The 19,755-nt window shown below is 53.9% G+C and overlaps 3 protein-coding genes across 3 annotated transcripts; 1 reads left to right on the top strand and 2 right to left on the bottom strand.

Moving 5' to 3' along the window:
- Positions 1–749: 749 nt before the first annotated feature.
- On the bottom strand, positions 750–4,893 carry N656DRAFT_715985 (uncharacterized protein; the record flags this gene model as incomplete). The annotated part of the gene is made up of 2 exons (XM_064812096.1): positions 750–1,774; positions 1,827–4,893. The coding sequence occupies 2 exons, from the start codon at positions 4,891–4,893 to the stop codon at positions 750–752; spliced, it is 4,092 nt and encodes a 1,363-aa protein (XP_064666948.1).
- A 393-nt stretch (positions 4,894–5,286) lies between these two features.
- N656DRAFT_334216 (uncharacterized protein) lies at positions 5,287–6,633 on the bottom strand. The gene is made up of 2 exons (XM_064809281.1): positions 5,474–6,633; positions 5,287–5,411 (listed from the first exon to the last, which is right to left on the bottom strand). Exon 1 carries the CDS (start codon positions 6,433–6,435, stop codon positions 5,743–5,745), a length of 693 nt encoding a protein of 230 aa, XP_064666947.1. The 5' UTR covers positions 6,436–6,633; the 3' UTR covers positions 5,287–5,411; positions 5,474–5,742.
- Positions 6,634–16,961: 10,328 nt separating this feature from the next.
- N656DRAFT_791806 (ras-domain-containing protein) lies at positions 16,962–17,777 on the top strand (the record flags this gene model as incomplete). Its single annotated transcript, XM_064817017.1, has 2 exons — positions 16,962–17,066; positions 17,175–17,777. 2 exons carry the CDS (start codon positions 16,962–16,964, stop codon positions 17,775–17,777), a joined length of 708 nt encoding a protein of 235 aa, XP_064666946.1.
- Positions 17,778–19,755: the final 1,978 nt, after the last annotated feature.

The following is a 19,755-nucleotide window of genomic DNA, read 5'->3' as shown; positions in this document are numbered from 1 at the left end:
TGTACAAGACGAGGCACGAATCTCTATTTTCGAACAGCTTTTACCCCAGTCCCAATCTCAACCGAGTGGGGCGACGATATAAAGGCTAGGTAAGATGGGTATCCGTTATGCATCTTCATTTTCTCCCTCCCTGAGCAAACGTACGATTTTTCCCCTGTGGACTCTCGAGGAGACGGCGAGAAGACGGCGAGAAGACGGCGCTTGAAGCAAAAGCTGAAAAGTTTAAATCATGAAGAAAACGACAAGTCCAGAACATAAGTACAATGGGACAGCCAGGTCAAACTAATCTCAAGTGGTGTATTCCTCCACAAGAGGTATTACTATCACTCAAGGCACGAGAATTGAAACCTAGGCCAGAGCCCGCAAGGGGAAAATATATAAAGGAAAAGGAGATGCTGTGTCCTGTCTTCCCCTCAGCGAGTTCCTTCAAACCAAGTCCTACCCGGCCCATCCATTCAGGGTTAAGTACCTGAGACAGAAAAACGAAACAGAAAGAGAAATACTTTGCTTCCGTAGACGGGTGGGAGAGAATCCCGTCTTTGCCTGCCGTAGGCCATGGACAGACCTCATGATGGTCGTAAAACAGAAATCCACAGGCCCCCACTTCGGGCGAGTGACTTTGAGGTGAGACAAATAAGTATATATAGAAATAATAAAACAGAAGAAAAGCGTCAGTCATGACTACTCTGCGGCTCCGCAAGCCACCAAATAATGCCAAAGAAAGAACAGGCGAATGAGAAAAGAGCTTCCTAGAATCCCCTGAACGGGTCGTCCCTCAGGTACCAATCCTCCATCTCATCCGTCGTCCTGGTGCCCCTGCTCTGGTAGCTGTCCCGCTGGCGGCTGCGGCTGGTCCGGCGCCGTAGCTCCCTGCTCCGCCGCCGTGTCACTCGCCTAAAGTCATCGTACTCGTACGGCGCCTCCTCGAACCGGCTGAACGAAAGAGGGCTGATAAACGCCTCCATACGTACAGTTCCAATCGCATCAAAAAAGTTTGGGTTCACTCCCGGCCCGCTGGGTCGACTCGAAGCCTCCGAGCTCCGTATAGACCCAGGGCCTGTCGCCCAAGTAATGGCGCTGGATCCCGTAATTCCGCTGGCACCCGTATTGCTGTAGATATCCGATGACCCCGCAGTTCCAACACTGTTGCCCGCTGTGCTGTTCGATGGTGCATGATACGAGCCGTTTCCAATTGGACTAGAGAAGCCCCGGAATGAGAGCGGCGGCGGCACATGGCCGCCAGTGTTGCTTCGCTTGCGCCCGTGAACCGCCGCCACGGGGTTGCCACGTTCGTGGAACCGCGGGATGTGCGGCGGCTCGGCCGCATCCCGCGACATGTCCCGTGCATGCGTAGGGAGACTGATGCCGTCGGGTAATGGCGACCTGTAGGCCGGACCGGGAATGTTCGGTGGCACGGAATCCGGAGGTAATGGCTCTGGCATTACGGGATCTGATTTGATGATTGGCCCTCCCGTTTTGGCCTTGGTAAGCCGGATCGAGTCGCGTATCGGCCTTCGGACCTTGGGCTTTGGTAATTCATACTGCTCCAACGGTGGTTTGGGTTGCGGTACTGTCAGGGTTTCCGGTATTGCTTGATTAGAGTGAGCTAGGAATGACAGCGACGTCAGCCAGATATAATGCCGCTCCGCGTTTGTGGCAGTGAATTTGAGTGCCCGCTGTGGCGTCAGAATCAAGATAGACCTGTTGAATAGTGGACCGGCGCCTCTCGGGGGAGGATTGTCGTCCTTCACGTCTAGCACCGATTGGATCATCACTAAGATTTGGTAAGCAGCAGACCAAACAGATGCGTACAGCACGTTACTTACGTTTTCGACCGGACTTGCCCATCAGTGCGCTCCCCGAGGCGGGTTGTTTGCTACTCCAAAGGATCGCACGCTCATAAGGCGCGAGCCAGACCCATCTCTTATGGCGATCATTGCTGCTGTCATCGCCGCCTTTGACGTCCGCGACGCCAAACGACTTCCGCCTCCGCACATACTTGAACATCCATTCGCCAACCATGGTCTGAGCAATGGCCTCCACAACCGTGGTAGGTTGGTTCGCGCCTCCCGTCTGGGATCCAGGACCAGTCTCGGCCGTGTTCGCCGTAGTTGTGGACAACTGGGATCTGTGTGTTCTGTATCTACCATCCCTGGTCCGCGGCGTCGTGATATCGTTGCTAGGCAGAGGCGGGAGCCCGGAGCCGGGGCTCTCGGGTGCTTCGGTAGATGGGGAAAATGGAGGAGGCGAGCGGCTGGCACGTCGGCGGTATCTTTGCCCCCGAGGAAGAGCTGCGGCAGAACGTACCTTGCGAATACTATTCGCGCGGTAGTGGCTTCGACCGGAGCCTCGTCTGGGCCACGCATCCGACCCTCTAGGGCTCGTACGCCCATCGCTGGGAGCGCTGGCGCTAAGAGGCGGCTTCCTGGAACTGGCGCGTGTCGGGATAGGGAACGGTGGTTCCTTCGGATCCGTGAGGCTCGGGCTTCTAACCCTCTGATGCGTCGCGATGCCATTTTGAATCATGGCGGCCCTTCGCATGACACTCGACTTAGTACCAAACAGCGCGGCCCGCCCGCCGCGCCTCGATCCCATTCTGTGAATGAAGCTCGCATCCTTAGGCTCGCGTGCCGGGAACGTAGCGGCAGGACCAAGGCCTTCGGGCTCATCAACACCCCGCAATAAGCGGCTAGTCAGCTTCGAAGGGAATGCGTTCTCAGATGAAGTTACGGTGCCACCAGAATTGCGCTTTCCTCCGCGGCTCGTCACAGACTTGGGCTTTGGTGCGGAGAGGGCAGTGCGATATTCCGAGTCGCTCACATCGGCATCCACAAATTCATCAACCTCATCCGAGCTGTTTCCGTCAAAGCCTGCAAATAGGCTGCTGATGCGCGGCGGTCGTCGCATTGGCGCTCTCTGATTCGATAGCGGGCCGTCGTCATTGTTCCACGGGTAGGAATCGTGTGTTTCTCCCTCCAGGAGCGATGATGACATGGGAGGCGATGATGGCATTTCCGACAAACTTCTCTTATTCGCCAGTCTTCGCGGATTCCGGGGCGGAACGTTCCCCGGAGTCGGTGTGAACTGCCGAGATTCGTCGGCAGCGATATCTGCGCCAGCGGTGGCTGGTGAGGACGGCCTGGACGAAATGGCTGAGGGATGCAGGTGTGCAGGCAGCCGATCCAACCTCTTATCGACGCGAATTTCATCTGTTTGGACGGCCACGGAAGTTGTGGGTACCGTGCTCAACAGAGACACTTGACAACCAAAATCCTTGCACAGTTGCGGTAGGCGCGGCTCGCGAGGCGAACTTGGACGGCTTGTGGGGGGGATGATGCTGATACTGGGAATGGGCATCAGGAACGAGGGTTGAAGTGGCGGCGGGATGTCATCAGTCTGGGTGGATGCGGAAACCATGAGCTTGGATTTCGGAGTCGGCGGTGTCTCTTGGAACGGCGTCCTGGGTGTTCTTGGAGGACTCAGCGGCTCTTCGGCTGTTTGAGATGAACCATTGACCATCAAGCTATGGATGCCAGGGGTTTTGATAGCAAGTGGCTGACCGATATGCACCCGCTTCCTTCGCTGGTTCGCCTCAATCTCGAGGTCGACACGGGGAGGGCTGTCAACGTCGTATTGTCTTTCAAATCTCTGAAGGAACGGAGTCGGTTCCGGAGTTGAAGGCTTCACGGGTGGTAGCTGAGGAGATGGAGGGGGTGAATACTGCATCCCGGCGTCAACATAGCTGACTTTGGGCGCCGGTAGCTGAAGCTCGTCGTCCTCCTTGATAATGCCATCTTCGAGTCTTTCAAGAGCAGAAGGGTTGAATGCCAGCCTCCCACGAGCAATGCTACCGGACCTCATCAAGCTGTCATTGCTCTGGTGTCTCTGATGCGTCCTAAACATGAGGCTGTCACGGCTCATTGTCCGCATGTGCCCGCCGTGGGAGAGGACGCTATCCCGACCGCCACAGTCGCTCTCCTCATCATAGCCGCCATCAAAGCCGAGCTCGTCGGCCAATGAATTCCCGTTCGGTTTGATGACACTGGTTGCGGCTGAGAAACGTATGCTGTTAGTGATGCTCATGGTCCTGATGCTCGCAGCATCATCGTCTCTGCCGTTCTTTTCGGCATCACTTTCAACGCCATGCTGGAGCGCATGCGGCCCGTTAGCCTGGGCAGCAGCCTGGAACGCGGCAACCTCGTCAAGAACGACCTTCAGCCGGCTCTCAGCGACATGGATTCTGCGTTCAAACTTGCGCTTCTCTTCTTCCCATTCGTCTCTCTCCTTGGCCCATTGTCGATGCACACGCTCTGAGTCCTCCTCCTGGCTCCGCAGTTTCTTTTGCGTCACTTCTAGTCGTTTCTTGGCCTCGGCTGCCGAGTCGACTGCCTCATCACGCTCCCGCGCCAGTTCACCAAGCGCAGAAGATGTGCCACCCTCGAGCAGAGAGAGCTGCCGTTTTAATGACCGGCTCTCCTTTCCAGTTGACACTAACGAAGCCTGCAGGGATTCGGTCTCTTCTCGCACTGTATGCAATGTTGACTCGAGACTCTCGATAATCTTGAGCTTCTCCTCCTGGTCACGTCTCAGCGACAGTATCTCGGACACTAAGCTGGCATGAAGTGTCGGCGTAAACCGCCGCGGATCTAAGATGCTGATACTCTCGTCGTTGCTGACATCTCTAGAAGACCTCTTGGAGCTCCGCTCAGTCTTGTCTCCGGGGAGAGGAGGTGGAGAAATGCTTTTGCCTTTCTTTCCGGGAGGTGTAACCGATCTCCGCGACTTGCGGGAGCTTCGTGACACATTGCGGGAGAGCGCACGGTATGGCGTATCAGCCGGTGTTGGGAGCGCTACCGGCCCAGTTGATTCATCCTCGGTCTCCCACACGGCCATCTTGAAAACTTTTCGGCTTTTGGCGACTGGTGAACAAGCGTCTCTTGCCGAGCTCAAGAGGATTCAAGTCATTTCCACTCTTCAGCTACTCTATGCCTTGAATCGTACCGTGCCGGATCCAGGAGTGTTAGTGATATAGGTAGGGCACAAGAGAGTCACACCGAGCTGCGGTGATCCCTGTCGGCCAGGATCGAGCTTCTTGAAGGCCGTTTCAGGTGGGTTGACGCCCAGCAAAACGGTGTCGGCAGCTTTCAAGGGAGTGTCGATGCCCGAATCAATCACCGTACATAGAGCGAAAAGACATGCACTGCGCACGGCTCAGATCTTCCTGGAACCTCCGAATCGGACTGGCGTTTGTTTAAGTTGAATATCGTTCATTACGTCCATCGGTTTGCGTGTGGGATTGCTAATTCTGCGTCGTCATTGGCCAATTAGCATAACTGGAACCCCTATTTTGCGAAGAGGTTGATGCTATAGCATGCGCATTAAGAAACGAGAACCCCTTGGCTAAGTCTCGCCTAGCACCCGGATCTCTATTAAGCTCCAAATCCGGGTTTGGCAACCTCCGGACACGACTTACCAATACTTATAACAGCAAGGCACAATAGCCATCAGCTTGCTGCAAAGGTAGTGGGAGGCGCACAGTGGCCGCTTGACAACGCGACGAATCGCGGCAAGGACTAGGCCAGTATTCCTGAGCAGCTGCGAGCTCTTAACGTCCCGGCTGCCACGAGGGAGTGGAGCTCAGAAGCAAATATGAGACGAACGGGCTGCTTGTGATGGTGGCGACTATGTGAAGCTCAGGTAGGATTCCTACCTGAGTCGAGCAATCCAGAGCTGTCATACAACTTAGTTAATAAATAAGTGACCTGATTGCGAAAACCACAAGAGAGACGTTGCATACCTCGTACAGAACTTGAAGAAGGCAACAAAAGAAGCTGCGAATCGCTGCAGGCAGAACAGAACCAAAATATCGCGTCGCAAGGGGAATAAGGTTATTTCAGAGCGTGGAGGACTGTGCTCTTGGAGAAGAGAAGGAAGGCGCGTTGTTAGTGTGTCCGGGGCCCTGAGGAAGGAAAGGAAAGTCTGAGAAAGAGCGTCGAGGACAACAGCGAGGATGGGCAAAGCCAAGGGCGCCCGAGACTCGAGATCGAGAAAGGGAAAAAAAGAACAATGCGGCTTGGAGGATTGTGTTGAACGATACGGATACAAGTCGCAAAGCCAGGAGGTCAGAGCAGCGGCTTGGTCAACCTGGCTCGCCTGGGTGCCGTGATTGATCATAGAATTTGCTCCACTTTTCGAAGACGAACCATCAGCAATCAATCGAACTGACCGGGGCCCCTTGCAGAGGCAGAAAAGATGCATGTGGACCTCTCGTCGGCCGGGTATGTAAGGTAGACAGGGTCCAGATGAGACATGGTGAAGTGCAACTTCGAACGCCTCACTGGCTACCAAATACGTGTATCTACCGTACACTGTATAAAGAGGCTGATTGAACCTCCTCCTCGTCACCGAATGCCCCAGTTGCACCAAACAAGCCATGTGGTGGGAATGACCCGAGGCGGCTCAGGAGATTTCCTCGACTTTCTTCCTTCGTGGCGACCAGGAAACAGAGGCTGGCTGGGGCGGGCCTGGAACCAAAGTTAAGCCCTTGTCGGCTCACGAAACCAGACCAGTGCTCCGAGGGATTGGGTCTTGGGGCACGCCAACTTGAACTGAACCCAAGAACAGAAAGGAGCTGGAGGTCAGTTTGGCCCTCTCTCTCATCTAACCAACCCACAGAGTCATTCCCGGCAGTGGAGTTGGTGGTGCGGTTTTGAAAACGGGAAGCCAGGATGGGCTGTGGGCGTTCCCCGGTGATTTTGAGCTCGCAATTCCCGAACGCACACGCGGAATCACGGGATGCAAAGCAATTAGGACCTCGTCTGGCTGCCGACTCATGACGAGCCGATGCTCCTTTTCTTCCCGCGGCCGTCCCATTCTGTGCTCGCTTAACGTTGATATCGCATACTCGCAGCGCAGTGTTGCTGTTTCGTCGCATTACACTACACTACAAACCATGCAAAAAATGCAACCCGGGCACCGAGAGAAGGGCTGCTGCGGCGTGGTGTCGAGTGTCGACAAAAACAAAAAGGGGATTTTGACCGGGATGAGGTTGAGGCCGCTAAACCTCTTTTGTCGTAAGCCATTGTGACGACCAAGGACAGCGAATGGGAAGCAGAGCCAACTCGAGGCAAATTTCCAGATGTGATAGGATGCTGACGATCGCCCGGGCCTTTGGCCGGATGGGTGGGGATGGCGGGGGGTAACTTAACGAGCCAGCCCGGTCGCTGCCTCCACGCGACGACAATCCAATTCTTCCCTGGTACTGGACGCTAGCTACGCGCACGTTCCAGGCTTCCTCACAATCTCTCTGGTGAAAGGGCCAGACAACTCCAATGAACACGAGTACAAAGATCTCGTCGTACTCTCGCAGTCGCGTCGCGGCGACATCGAAGCATTGACCTTTGGTTCGGCCTCAAACTCGCGCAGGTCAAATCAGGAAATGTATACTGTGGTACTCCGTAGGCCCTTACACGAGCCCCCCACATGCTGCACCTTATCACTGGAACTCACGACCTGGGTTCCCAAGCAGCCAGCCGGACGAGACAGCTTGGCATCAACTCAAGAGACGTCATGCAGCTCATGCTCATGTCGCTTGCGACGGACTTTGTACGTTATAGCTTACACTGCAGTAGACAGGGTAAAACGAAAGTTGGTGAACCTGGAAAGACCGCACCTAACTAGCTGTTTGATGGCCATGCAATGGCGACAACACCACACCATACGGATACATGATACCGCAGCTTATAGTCGGCGCCACGGCCGCGCAGGAAACGGTGTTGTGTGACGTCTGCTTGCTTGCACTTCGAACCCAAGGGTCCAAGCCGAACGACGCAGAGGATTGGGTCTCTCATTGTCTCGGAGGGGCACCCGGGCGCGATATCCACTGATTCCAACTCACCAACCACGCGCGGAGAACGGCCGATCTTCTCATCCAGCCGAAACATGCCCGCAGAGCTGAAGTAGATGACTTCACCTGTCATTTCTACTATGGTAAGGAGTGTGTAGGTACTATCTCCATAAAGCGTGTTTCCATGACTCGATCCTGGCTGGTCATATCATGAACCTACAAGTCGTTCCAAAAGCGAGATAGTTGCGAGAAATACGGATTAATGATAGGAAAACAAGAGGATGATAGAAAAAGAAACAAGCTTTCTTCACTGCATTAATATGAACTCGAAACCAAACGGCCTCCCCCCGCCAAGCCAGTGTACTGTACAGTACATACATACGGAAATTACAGTACCGGTACGAAGTACTGTCTAGCTTACAACCATGCCGGTACCAAGCATCAACCACGGTCCGAAACGCCTGAAAACAGCTACATGATATAGCATCGCGTATGCTACTACCAAGTGTTATCCCAGGGTGTTAGAAACGAATGAGCGATGTTGGACGAATAGTCGCGGCGTGGCGGGTGAGTAGAAGAATCTCTAAGCTGCGTGTTTTACAGAGTTCCTAACCAGCACAACTTACAATGCCAAGGCGCGGGAAGCCACGAAGGAACCTGCCGCGATGCTGCGCTCTTGCCCCGCACCGCTCAACAACAATCTTTGGTTGAATCTCCCTTCCTCGCCGGGACATTTGGGCCAGACAAACAAGTGCTGACCAACTCTGCAGCGTTGGAACTTCTGTCACAACGTTGGCCGAGAAAGAAGCGTTGCGGCACGGAGAACTAAGCCAATCACTATAACCAACAGCAGGTTGTCTCAATTGGACGCGCAGAATGTAACTCGTCAACTCGCCTAGAAACCTACCCGGAAGGTTCAACCGTGAAATCGACGGAAAAGATTTTGGTGAAGTAAGCTCGGTAAGGTATGCCATCGAGGGCTTCACATGCATGGTTTCAGAAACATTGCCACTAGTAACTCACTGCAGTATCACATTGCATATTACCGTTATCGTCCGTTGCCAATCTGAGCCAATCTGGCCGCGACTGTCGAATGCCAACTTGCAGAGGCATCGGCTGCAGTCTGCAAGTTGCTGCATGCACGGGAGATGTGGATTCAGGCAACGCTAACCCCCTGCTGCTGCTGCTGTGCTGCATGACGGGAGGGATGCGGGGGATGGACCCTTTAAAGGGAGATACGTGAGCATCCGCAAGTGTATGTGCGTGCAGCATCGATTTGCTAAGGAGCCCATTCTGCAAGCAAGCATTCCGGGTTTGAATGCAGACACAAGGGCAGTGTAATGTTTGATACATATTAGGATAGATCTCGGATACCGATCCGGGTCTGATGGCGCTGGATTGTCCAGGAATAGATGGTAAATTGGCGATTCTGACATGCAGCTTCCATCCGATCTCATACTCGATATCAGACAAGTTGGGGGAGGCTCTGTGTCTACTCGCAGGTGGAACAGTCGGTAGTTGTGATCTGGACTGTGGATGGTGCTACAACGACCGAACCGGGAAAGGAGACGGATCTTAATCGAGGGTCTCGGCCAAATGTTCCGGCACGCTGCAGCCGGGTGCCGACCTGATGGAGCAAGAATTGATGCATACCTAGTCAATGCCAGGGAGGATTAACCGGGTCAACAACAAACCAGCTCCTTCATGGCCCAGATGTTCTAATGCAGACTCTGTTCAACAACTACCCCTATGTTGCGACTCAGATGGCGCCAACGTTCCCGGGCACAGGCCGAACTCCGACTTAGATCGAGTCCGAATCACTCCGAGTCCTCGCTGCTCCCTGCGCTACATCCTGGCGTGGAAGCTCCCCTTACAGTGGATTATTATGTTTTATATATCTCCTCGCAGAATAAGGTATTGAGGAACTTGACTCGAAGTCATTGCCTTGACCAATGAACCCTAAGAGTCTTCATGCCCTGAGGACACTTGAAGCGCGGGGAATAAGATCACACCTCCGGATGGGACATTCAGCCACCGTTTGTACGACGCGGACTGAACGGCAGAGCAAGCCACCCTCGAAGTAGCCTAGCCCTTGACGGTACCTACCTTTCAGCACCGTCACCGCAGAAAGGGAGCAAAGGTAGTGCCCAGCTGAGCTAGGTCCTGGAAATACTAGTACCTGTGTAGGTCAGGTTTTTGGACGGTATTAGTCGAATGAGGGTTGTAAGTCATGAATGTACATGTAGGTATCATGGCCAGTAGCAGCTATGCCCTTACAGTCATGCCCAGATACGACCACGATCAGGTGTCGATCCTGCCATCAGGTTCCGAAAACCGCACCCACTACGTGCCAGCATCAATAGCAGGACCGTGATGCATTGTACACACATAGGTAGTAGGGAGTCAGATTTCCGGGCCTCCTGCATTTGTCACCGAAAGGGCGCGACAGGATGACTGGCAAATTCAAGTCTGCTATCCAATGTACATACATGTGTCTACCCGAGACCAGAAGCATTTCATAAGCCATGCCACGTTAAACCACGTTCTATAGTCCAGGGATGGATGATGTTTCTTGACATGACAAATAACATTGAGGCGGGTATTATTGAAATCTACTTACGTACAGAAAGCGAGCAAGTCCCTTGATACTAGTACTAGTACTCCGAGTCAGTGACAAGGAGCCGAGAAAACCACTAGCTCCAGTCATGCAGTGTCATACGTAGTAGGTAGCACTGCAGCTGCAGGACGAGATCTTCCACGCCGAAGCCCATTGATGCTGCCACTTGAGCTGCTTACCTTCGGCTTCAGCCTCCCGTTCCTCTCTCTTACGTCTCCTCTAGTCACAACTCATGGCTCAACGGCAGACCTAGAAGCATTGGCACTCGACTAACACCAATGGCATCACTGCCACCGCAACATTCCGTCACGGTACTATCCCAGAGACGAGGATGCACCTTAGAGTCCATCAGGCCTTCACAAAGCTCACCTCCGGCGGATGTGTATAAGCCTAGCACAACAAAGAGGATCCAGTCATGGCTACCTTACATCTTCAAAGCTACCGGAATGCCCCGGTCTGCTTGACTAGTCCTCTACAAGACAGGTCTACGCCGACGTGAGATAGCTAACAACAGCGTATAAAAAGCTTTAGGGGAGGCTTGCCCGGAACTAGTCTCCAAAGTCGGCTATGTAGCCTCTGGTTAAAGTAGGGGTCTGGTCTAGATGGTGGATCTATACCCTAGCTCTAGGTTGTAGACTGTAGGTTAAGAACTGGAACCTCAGCCATTACGAGAGGAGGAGCAACAAGTTAGTAGGGATTAGGGCCGGATCCACTACCTAGGCAACGCTTCGGTGCTTGCAGCATGTAAAGATTATAAGTCGAGTCACGGTCCTAGGCTCACCAATCACCCATCACGCAGAAGTTCCATTAGACTGTTAACATGATGCCAGGCAACATTCAGTGTTTGCGAGCCCGGGAACCAGGACTGGAGCTAGGCACATGCAGTACTGTCACATATGTCATTTACTAGTACCCTGACTGGAAGCATCGCAACGTCTATAGACATGGCTACCTCAGGTCATACTCCGTAACAGAAAGGGAGAGGACTGGAAGCAAGGGGCAGCAGGTGCAACGAGAACAACTCAACAACGATTACGGTACTCAGGCCTTGTGGTAGCTGGAATTCTGCCTAGGAGGTAGCTATACTGGGAAGATGGCCTGGCCCTCAGTACAGCGCTCATTCAACTACGTTGGCCATTTCTATGGGAGGTACTACACTTTGGAGTCCGCCTGCTGTGGACGAGACACTGAGTGCCCACTGCATCCCTTGAAGCCCTGGGATATCCACGTAGGCGAGAGTTTTGTTTCTATAGATTATACATGTATGGAGAGGCCTCATGCTGACGACTTGTTACTAGTACTACTACATGTACCTAGCAGAGGAAGGGGGGGTCTCTGTCCGCATTTCTGTCTCATGACATTATAGTCCGGCACTAGCCAAATCTGCCATTATATAAGCATAATGACACCGGCTAGGTACCATAATGTTGTCGTGAAGTTCAATTTGGCTAGTGCCGGACTATAATGTCATGCGACAGAACATGCGGACAGAGACCCCCCCTTCCTCTGCTAGGTAGTTTAAGTTGCAAAGTGTGAAGACCACAGGTGTAACTTGAAGGGCTTGTGCTTCAAGTTGACAGCCCAGCACCGGTCTTTACACTCCCGGTTAGGAACTTTGATTAAGATTTTGTTCCATACCAGTACATATGTTCTAAGTCGTTTCACACTGATAAAGTTTCCCATCGAGCCTGATTGTCCACGATTCTGTAGCCTTCATCATGGCTAATAATGCTGCAACTTAGAATCCCGGAGACGGACCGGCCGTGGGGGAGCAGGGGAATTTACAAGTAACGGTCACGGCACGGTTGAGGCAGGCAGACAGGATCTGAAACTATTAGCACGGGTGCCAACGTATCAAACAACCGAACCTGGAACTAGTATTGCAGCCGCCATCATGTCCAAAGGATTGTTTCCAAACCTGTGGATGATCTCTCACTCATCTTCCACTGGACCCTCCGCAGCGCAAGTCACATCATCTGGTAACCGATGAGGTGAACCGGCCGGAGCCGGAGCCCTCAGCTTCCCTTGGTGGCCATATAGTAGATTCCATCCCCATCACCCGGCGTCTCCCGGCAGGCTTGCCGCTACGCGGTTCTGGCTGCCTCGGTTGTGAATCTCTCAAGTCTATCCCTGTGACCGACAACCGAGCGCCTTTTGCTGCATGCCGATGGCCCCCAATACCATCCCTCCCATTCACCCAGAACGGACCTCTTCGCCTCGGCACTGTAGACGGGAACAACTCGCTTCACGGTCTCATCACCTCATTCAGGTACATGTAGCCACTTCATACCATGATTGGCTCATCTCTACCATCTCACGTCCCTTCAACCTCCCCTCAATGCGATAATCGTCTCCCTAGTCTCCTTCACCCTATCCAGTGATTCCAGTCATCCTCGAAGAAGCCACATCGGCATCAGAGTGCCCGCTTTCGACATGATCTCCAGGTCGGTCGTCGACTGCCATCGCAGCACCGTCGTCACACTGACCAAGCCAACGTATGCAACTGTGACTGTGACTATGACCACTCGCCTGGGCCTTCCTTCCTATCAAGTCGCCCTAGACCCCTGACAACCATGGTTGCCCCCGGGCCATTCCCGAACTGCGCAACCACGCTCAACTCAGACCACGAACTGCTCTGTCTTCGCGCCAACTCGTTCTCAGACTTTCGATCCATTACCCAGGTACTTCCCAGACGACCTGTGCCATTATGATGGCCAGGACAGGCCGTCATCGACATCCATCAGCCCGGCTCAGCCTGTCGAAGGGGGCACTTTTCCATAGGCTTGAGCTGTGGCAGATTAGGTAGCCCGTAGTATTCCGTGATGGACGGTCCCGCGACATGCTGCAGTGGTGGGCTATCAACAGAAGCGGTTGGCATGCACTGGCTGAGGCCGGGCCGGGGAGTTACACGGACGCTGCCTGTTCGAACGGGAACCGGGTGAGGGTTTTCGCCGGGGTCTTTTCTACCCTCTTGATTCAGATTCACGACTGAGGATTCCGGGGTCCGAGCCTCACTGACCTAAGAAGCCGTGCCGTGAAGGTCTATCTCGGCGCGTGTAAAGCTGCTTTGGCCCGTGACTAAGAAGATGGTCATGGCTGGCTTTGCATATCTGAGGGATCTGGCCGCGGCGAGCGCCGCGGCGGGGGGAGGCGGATTGTGTAGGTCTGGCGAGCAACTCCGGGAGTGGATGTGGAAGGAATAGGGGGAGGTGGAGAAGAAACGGAGGCCGGGTTAGGGCGAGTGCGTTAATCTATGGTGTGACACAGAGGGTGACAGCGGAATTGAGGAGGTGGTGGTAATTGCTCGGCCTCTAGGACTCGATACCGTGAAAAAGATGAGCATGAGAGATAAGGAGGTAGCCGTTCTCGCTGGAGACAGTCAGCGCTTCAGCGTGCGAGTGTGTCAATCCTCAATCTGTCAGTCTGTGGGAGTTTGGAATGTACCTGGATCGAGCCCTGACTGTGGCGTCGAGGCGTTCGTGAGACGAGCCTTTCACACGCATCTTGGTGAGGGTGATTCATGCATTACTCGCATCCAGGAGTGAGCTCGTGCATGGAGACGGCGAGGGAGAGAGAGGTTTGAGGACCTTTTCGGCTAATAGACCGGTGAGCTGAAGGGCAGTTGTTGATATATCACTGCTGAGCAGGATGACTGTTCTCCTCGGTCTTGCTCTGCTCTGGACGGCCCGAATCGGAGCCTGCTCTTCGGTTACACCATGGGATCGAGCGCACTCACAACATCGGCCCTAGGAAACCACGTGGTTTGCTTCAGATCTTGGGTTACCGTCATGCGAGAGAAGCTCGGACAAGCTGCCTTACGCCATCCTCGTGTAATGGTGCAGTGGATGTGTTCCCGGTGACGAGAAGAGGCGCGCCACGGCTGCAGCCCTTGCCCCCACGGGCCGAAAGAGGATTTTCGGCAAGGGAACGAGGCACATGTGATCTGATAACACTAGAGTATAGGTAGTTACGGAGTACCGTGCATCTAAGGTTCTCTGCGCCTCGCCACGTTGTGCCGATCGATCTGATTCTGCGCTGCACTACAGATCGAAAAGGCATGTAATCCATGTGAACATCACGCGTAGCCCCGAGCTACTGCGTATAGCGCGCAGCTGTCCATCCGAGCAGCCACAAACCACTAAGCAGCCGAGCCGGGGGCATGTCGAGAAGACAGAGGAATCTAGACGTTCGAAAGGGTCGATATGGTCGATGATGTCGAAAATGTTGAAATACCCGTAAGGTAATCATTTGACCCTGGCGAAAGTGAGAGAACCGCCCGTCAAGTCGATGCAGCTACTCAGGTACCCCGTTGTATAAGAACTAGAGAAGACGAGCGAATGGCCAGCGATCTCTCCAGGTAAAAGGTGTCCGGTACTTTGGGTTACCTGCTCCGCTTAGGGCCAGGAAGCTGCGACCAACCGCTCCTGCATCTTGTACGCCCTCGCTTGAGGGGTCGGAATGCATCAAACCAGAGGGGCACAGGTCTGTAGAGCAGGAAGGTACAAATCGTCATGTAGCAAGTGTGACATCCTCTACCACCCTCTTGTTCCAGCGGCCATTTTAATGGAAAAAGCCGGAGGGCTGCATGGCGGCGAGGTCCTCGATGGTAGAAAGTTCGATGTTTGCGAGCCCCTCAAAGTCTCTCAGGCCTCGAGCTGTTGTTTGCTGTCACGATGGCCCTGCGGTTGGCCCTGCTGGCCCGCATATGGCGCTCGAGGACAGCTCGCTGCTGCGGCCTCAAGGGTTGGTTGCAGCCGTCTTGCGTCAACGGGTCGGCACCAGCACCCGGAGTCGCCGGCTACCGTTCTGCCGTAAGTCGTGGTTCGCTTTGAGCTTTGCGAATTCAACCGCAGACTGTTTTGCCCACACGACAGCCCCGGCTGGATGGGCGAGACGAACGCCCAGGCCATCATTTTCCACTGCCGGGTCGGATCAGCATCGAAGATCCCGACAAGCCAAGGTCGCCGAGACGGTGAGATATGTCCATATGTAGTCAACTTAATCTGCAAGCTACGACAAAGCACAAGCGTCTCGGCTCTTCCCGTGCGTAGTCCGCCAAAACCTGAGCTTGGATCGCGCGGTCTGGGGATGGAGAAGCCGAGCGGGAACAGAGCTCCCGCGTTAGTACGGAGGTACGTACAGTACAGTATATGCGTCGTTCAGAGAGAGTGTGGTCTGTGGAGAAATCAGCACAATTCCGTGTCTCCCAGCCTTGATTTGTTGGGCGCGAGACTGTCCCGCCCCCCAAGCTCGCCAGCTTTTCCTGTGCTTCTTGGGTGTCTTGCGTGTGCATCGGAACACAAAATTCGCTAAGCTGTGAGCTCACGACGGAAAGTAACCGCGGGGCCGACCTGCGAGAAGGGATTGGTTGGGCTTGGCTGCTTGGTCCGGGCCTGGGCTTGTCGGGACCGCTCGCCTAGGATGTGGCAAGAGCAGAGTACCGCCGCCATCCGCAAACGCCCTCGGTCCTAGGCAAACCATCTCTACGGCATCGCTTTCACGTTTGCTTAGCTTGCTTGCTTGCCAGTTCAGAACTGGAGTGCTTTTACCAATCTCAGGTAATGGACTGCCTGCTGCTTTTGGACAGCACGGAATCACCTTGATTGAGTTACAGGTCCTGATGTATACAGAAGAAGTCCCGTCTACGATGATGTCCATGCACCCACGCAGAGGGGGTGGAAATTGAATGGCCCGACGGAGGCCAACCTACCTAGTAACTGCTCCTGTGCATTTTGTTATTCTTCCCTCTTTGCTGTAGTATTTTTCTCTTTCTTTTTAAACCCACTCCAATGTGAACTTCAGTGGGCTGAACCCCGGACATGCATCTCTCCCACTCTTGCCCCGAGCTTCTCTTAAAAGGCATTCAGAGCTCCCGTCCATGAGATAAACCCCCCGAAACCCCAAGTTACCGAATCAATCCAATTGACGGCAGCCCGTGCGTTCGGCTTTACTACCTTGTCCCGGCATACTGCGCTCTCTGTGTATCCAATTCTTTCCGCCGTCGCCAAGTGACCGTGCATCCCTACATCAGGTACTGTAGTTGGGGCAGGCCAAACAGCCACCCACTCCGGTCACTACTACTATCCCAAGCTTGCTCCACCGCTCTCCATCGCCAAAACACCGCCTACCTCGCCCACCGCCAACACTAACCCCAGCTTGCTTTGCTGCTGCCCTCTTCCCACTCACGGCCAGGGTTTCCACCTTACACCACCGACATCTCGCCGCCGCCGAGGATCACGTCTACAATCCCAGGCTCTAGATCTGGTTCCTCCATTCTCCCATCAGAAAACTGGGAGTTGACGCCACCAAACCCATCTGCCTCGTCCTCAACGGGTCATCTCTGTTGAACCCCTTGTCCTACTCCTCACTTGGAACCCTCGTCGCTTTTTCCAAGCTAGGGTCGGTGCTACTCTTCCTCTTTTCAGTCCTCGTCCGGTAGCTGCACAGGAACCCCAAGGTTCTCGTCGGCGACGCAACTCGACGAACTTATCCCTCGAAATGGCGGGCAAAATGGTGCTATACAAGCTGGTGGTGTTAGGGGACGGTGGCGTTGGGAAAACAGCCCTGACAATCCAGCTTTGCCTGCAACATTTTGTTGAGACAGTACGTTTTGTGTCGACTTCCCCTGCTTAGCTCTCACAAGCGCCGTGGGCTTCACCCCGCTCGCTGCGGTAATCTGCACTGACAGCTCGCTAATTTGCGGCCCGATAGTATGACCCTACCATTGAGGATTCATACCGGAAGCAAGCCGTGATAGACAACCAAGCGTGCATGCTCGAGGTGTTGGACACGGCAGGGCAGGAAGAGTACACAGCGCTACGAGACCAGTGGATCCGAGACGGCGAGGGCTTCATCCTAGTGTACAGCATCTCGTCCCGCTCGTCATTCACGCGCATCAAGAGGTTCCACCACCAGATACAGCGGGTGAAAGAATCGACAGCCTCGTCACCCTCATACCCGGGGTCACCGATCTCGGCGGCGAATCCGATGGCGCCAGTCCCGATTATGCTAGTAGGGAACAAGAGCGACCGCATTGCCGAGCGAGAAGTCTCAACACAAGAGGGGCACGCCCTCGCCCGCGAGCTAGGTTGCGAGTTCGTCGAGGCTTCGGCCAAGAACTACATCAACGTCGACAAGGCCTTCTATGACGTGGTCAGGATCCTGCGGAGGCAGCGACAAGCCGCCGCGCAACCGCTTCCGCCTGCCGGGGGCGGCAGGTACGAGGGAAGGAGGGCCGACTCGAACATCCAGCCAAGAGAAGGCCGCGCCAGGAGAGGGAACCAGGACCGTCGCAGGGGATGCGTCATATTATGAATGACGTCTGTCTTCCTTAACTCCTCGACACACCCATCGCCCGCTCGCAGCGGCGCCTGGGCGACAGTTCGCTCTTAATAACCGCAACTACCGATTTTTGGAGCCGCTTGACGAATATCTCCCACCCGATATACACACCAGCAATATTTCCCGATTTGGATCCTCATTGCCTCGATTTCTTACACAAAGTATCTTGCTCATACCCTAAGGCCAGACTTTCTGAAACTACCGCACATAACCACTTCTCCCATACGGCGAACGGCGCATGAACCAAAAAGGGCATCACTGGGGCGCAAATATCCGTTTCTATCGAACTACGGGTAGGGGGGAGGTAAACATCCGTTTTCTTCATTTCTTCGTCTTGAGAGAGACCATCTTCTTGTTCTCGAGGAAAGCCGTGGCAATTTCGGGAGTCAAAGGAGGGGCCAAGCGGGGTGTCTGTTCAACCCACCCTTTGTCGGGTTCGAGGATGTTTACACCTGCGTATGGGGTCCATTGAGGCTCCTCTATGCGTTGTCTCCGCAGAGCACAGAGCCGGGGGTACCGCTGTAGACACAGTGGGCTGCCGGAGCAGAGAGAGGGTTCAATTGTCTTGGATAATCGAGGGGCATGTAAGAAGGAAAGGGGGATGATCGGACCAAAGCACCAAACGAGCATTTGGGACGAAAGCATACTTGCATATCTCATTGGGACTGAGAGAACCTGCAGAGAAGTAGAAGAGACCTCCTGCCATATTTTGGACACGGATCTACAAGTCAAATCCCATCCAGATTTGGATATGTCTCCTGCCAATCTCTCTAGCTTGCCTAGGTAGCTGCCCATTCCAAGAAGAACCTCACGCAAAGCCATTCAATACCTTCCCGATCAATCACCGCCGAGCTAGTACACTAGAAAAAGTGCCGCGAAAAAGATGTGCGTTGCTTGCCAACAAGGTCCCTGCAGGATCAACCCTAGCCACACAGGCTAACCGTAAAAAGTTCGACTCTTGCAGAGCAGACACAGGCTTATCCTTGATAAGGTTTCTCGAGCTGCTGTGATTGTAGATCAGCCTTCTAAGCCACCACCCATTCCTGTGTCCGCGTTCAGTTTTGTTGGATTTGTGATTTGAGGAGAGATCTAGATCCTGCATGTGGTGCTTGATTCTGATCTGAGAGCTCCGATCCACCGTCATTGCAGATATCTCTATAGCTTTGAGGGGAGGCTTGACTCCTAGGTAATCCAAGTACGACAAATCACACACATTACATGCAAGCCAGGGACAGGGCAAGGAGACTTGCAGTATATATGCAGATGCCCAGTATTGGTTTCCTTGTTGAGGGATATTTCATTCTAGTTTGGTGCCTGGCTTTGAGTCTCTTTTCTGATGCAATGTACCGGTACTGTAGCTATGTAGCCATGTGCCTACCCATCAAATAGGACGGATATGTAGAATCAAAAGAGAGGTTTGGATGAACACTCTTCCAGAATGTTACACTACCTCGAGACTACCAGAAGCAGACAGCCTCGATTTTTGTCGCTTTCGGTCAGACCACTATCTTGCCTATCCGATAGTAAAGTCTTCCCATGCCAATGTTGGCCGTTTGTCTTGTTACTGCCACAGACGACTTACCACCAGAAGAGTCAGAAGAGTCAGACAGACACCTCATGTAGTCGGAAAGACGCACAAAAAGATTTGTTGGCGTCCAGTCCCAAATCTCGAATGCCACCAATCTTTCTCAAAGAATGAGGTGGGGGTGGTTGGAGGTGATGGAGAATTTTAGTGCAGATGGGGAGATTCTCCCCACCAACGGTGGGGCGCTTGGTCTGTGCCCTTTGCGGCCCCGCCATCCGTTGACGGGACACCCTGGACGTGAGGTGACACCAGACTGTGCACAGGCCACCTGGCGAGCGTAACGTACATACATACAATACTAGCTTCATGTACTGGAGACTGGTAATTACATACCATCTTACGAGGCCCGCCAGTTTAGCTAAGGGA

This window comes from Canariomyces notabilis (assembly GCF_033297395.1).
Source record: "Canariomyces notabilis strain CBS 508.74 unplaced genomic scaffold N656scaffold_25, whole genome shotgun sequence".
Taxonomy (NCBI): Eukaryota; Fungi; Ascomycota; class Sordariomycetes; order Sordariales; family Chaetomiaceae; genus Canariomyces; species Canariomyces notabilis.
This window is presented reverse-complemented; position numbering and strand designations above follow the sequence as displayed.

Coding starts and splice junctions, on each gene's coding strand:
- N656DRAFT_334216 (XM_064809281.1), bottom strand. CDS start 6,435: ATGGCTTGTTTGGTGCAACTGGGGCATTCGGTGACGAGGAGGAGGTTC.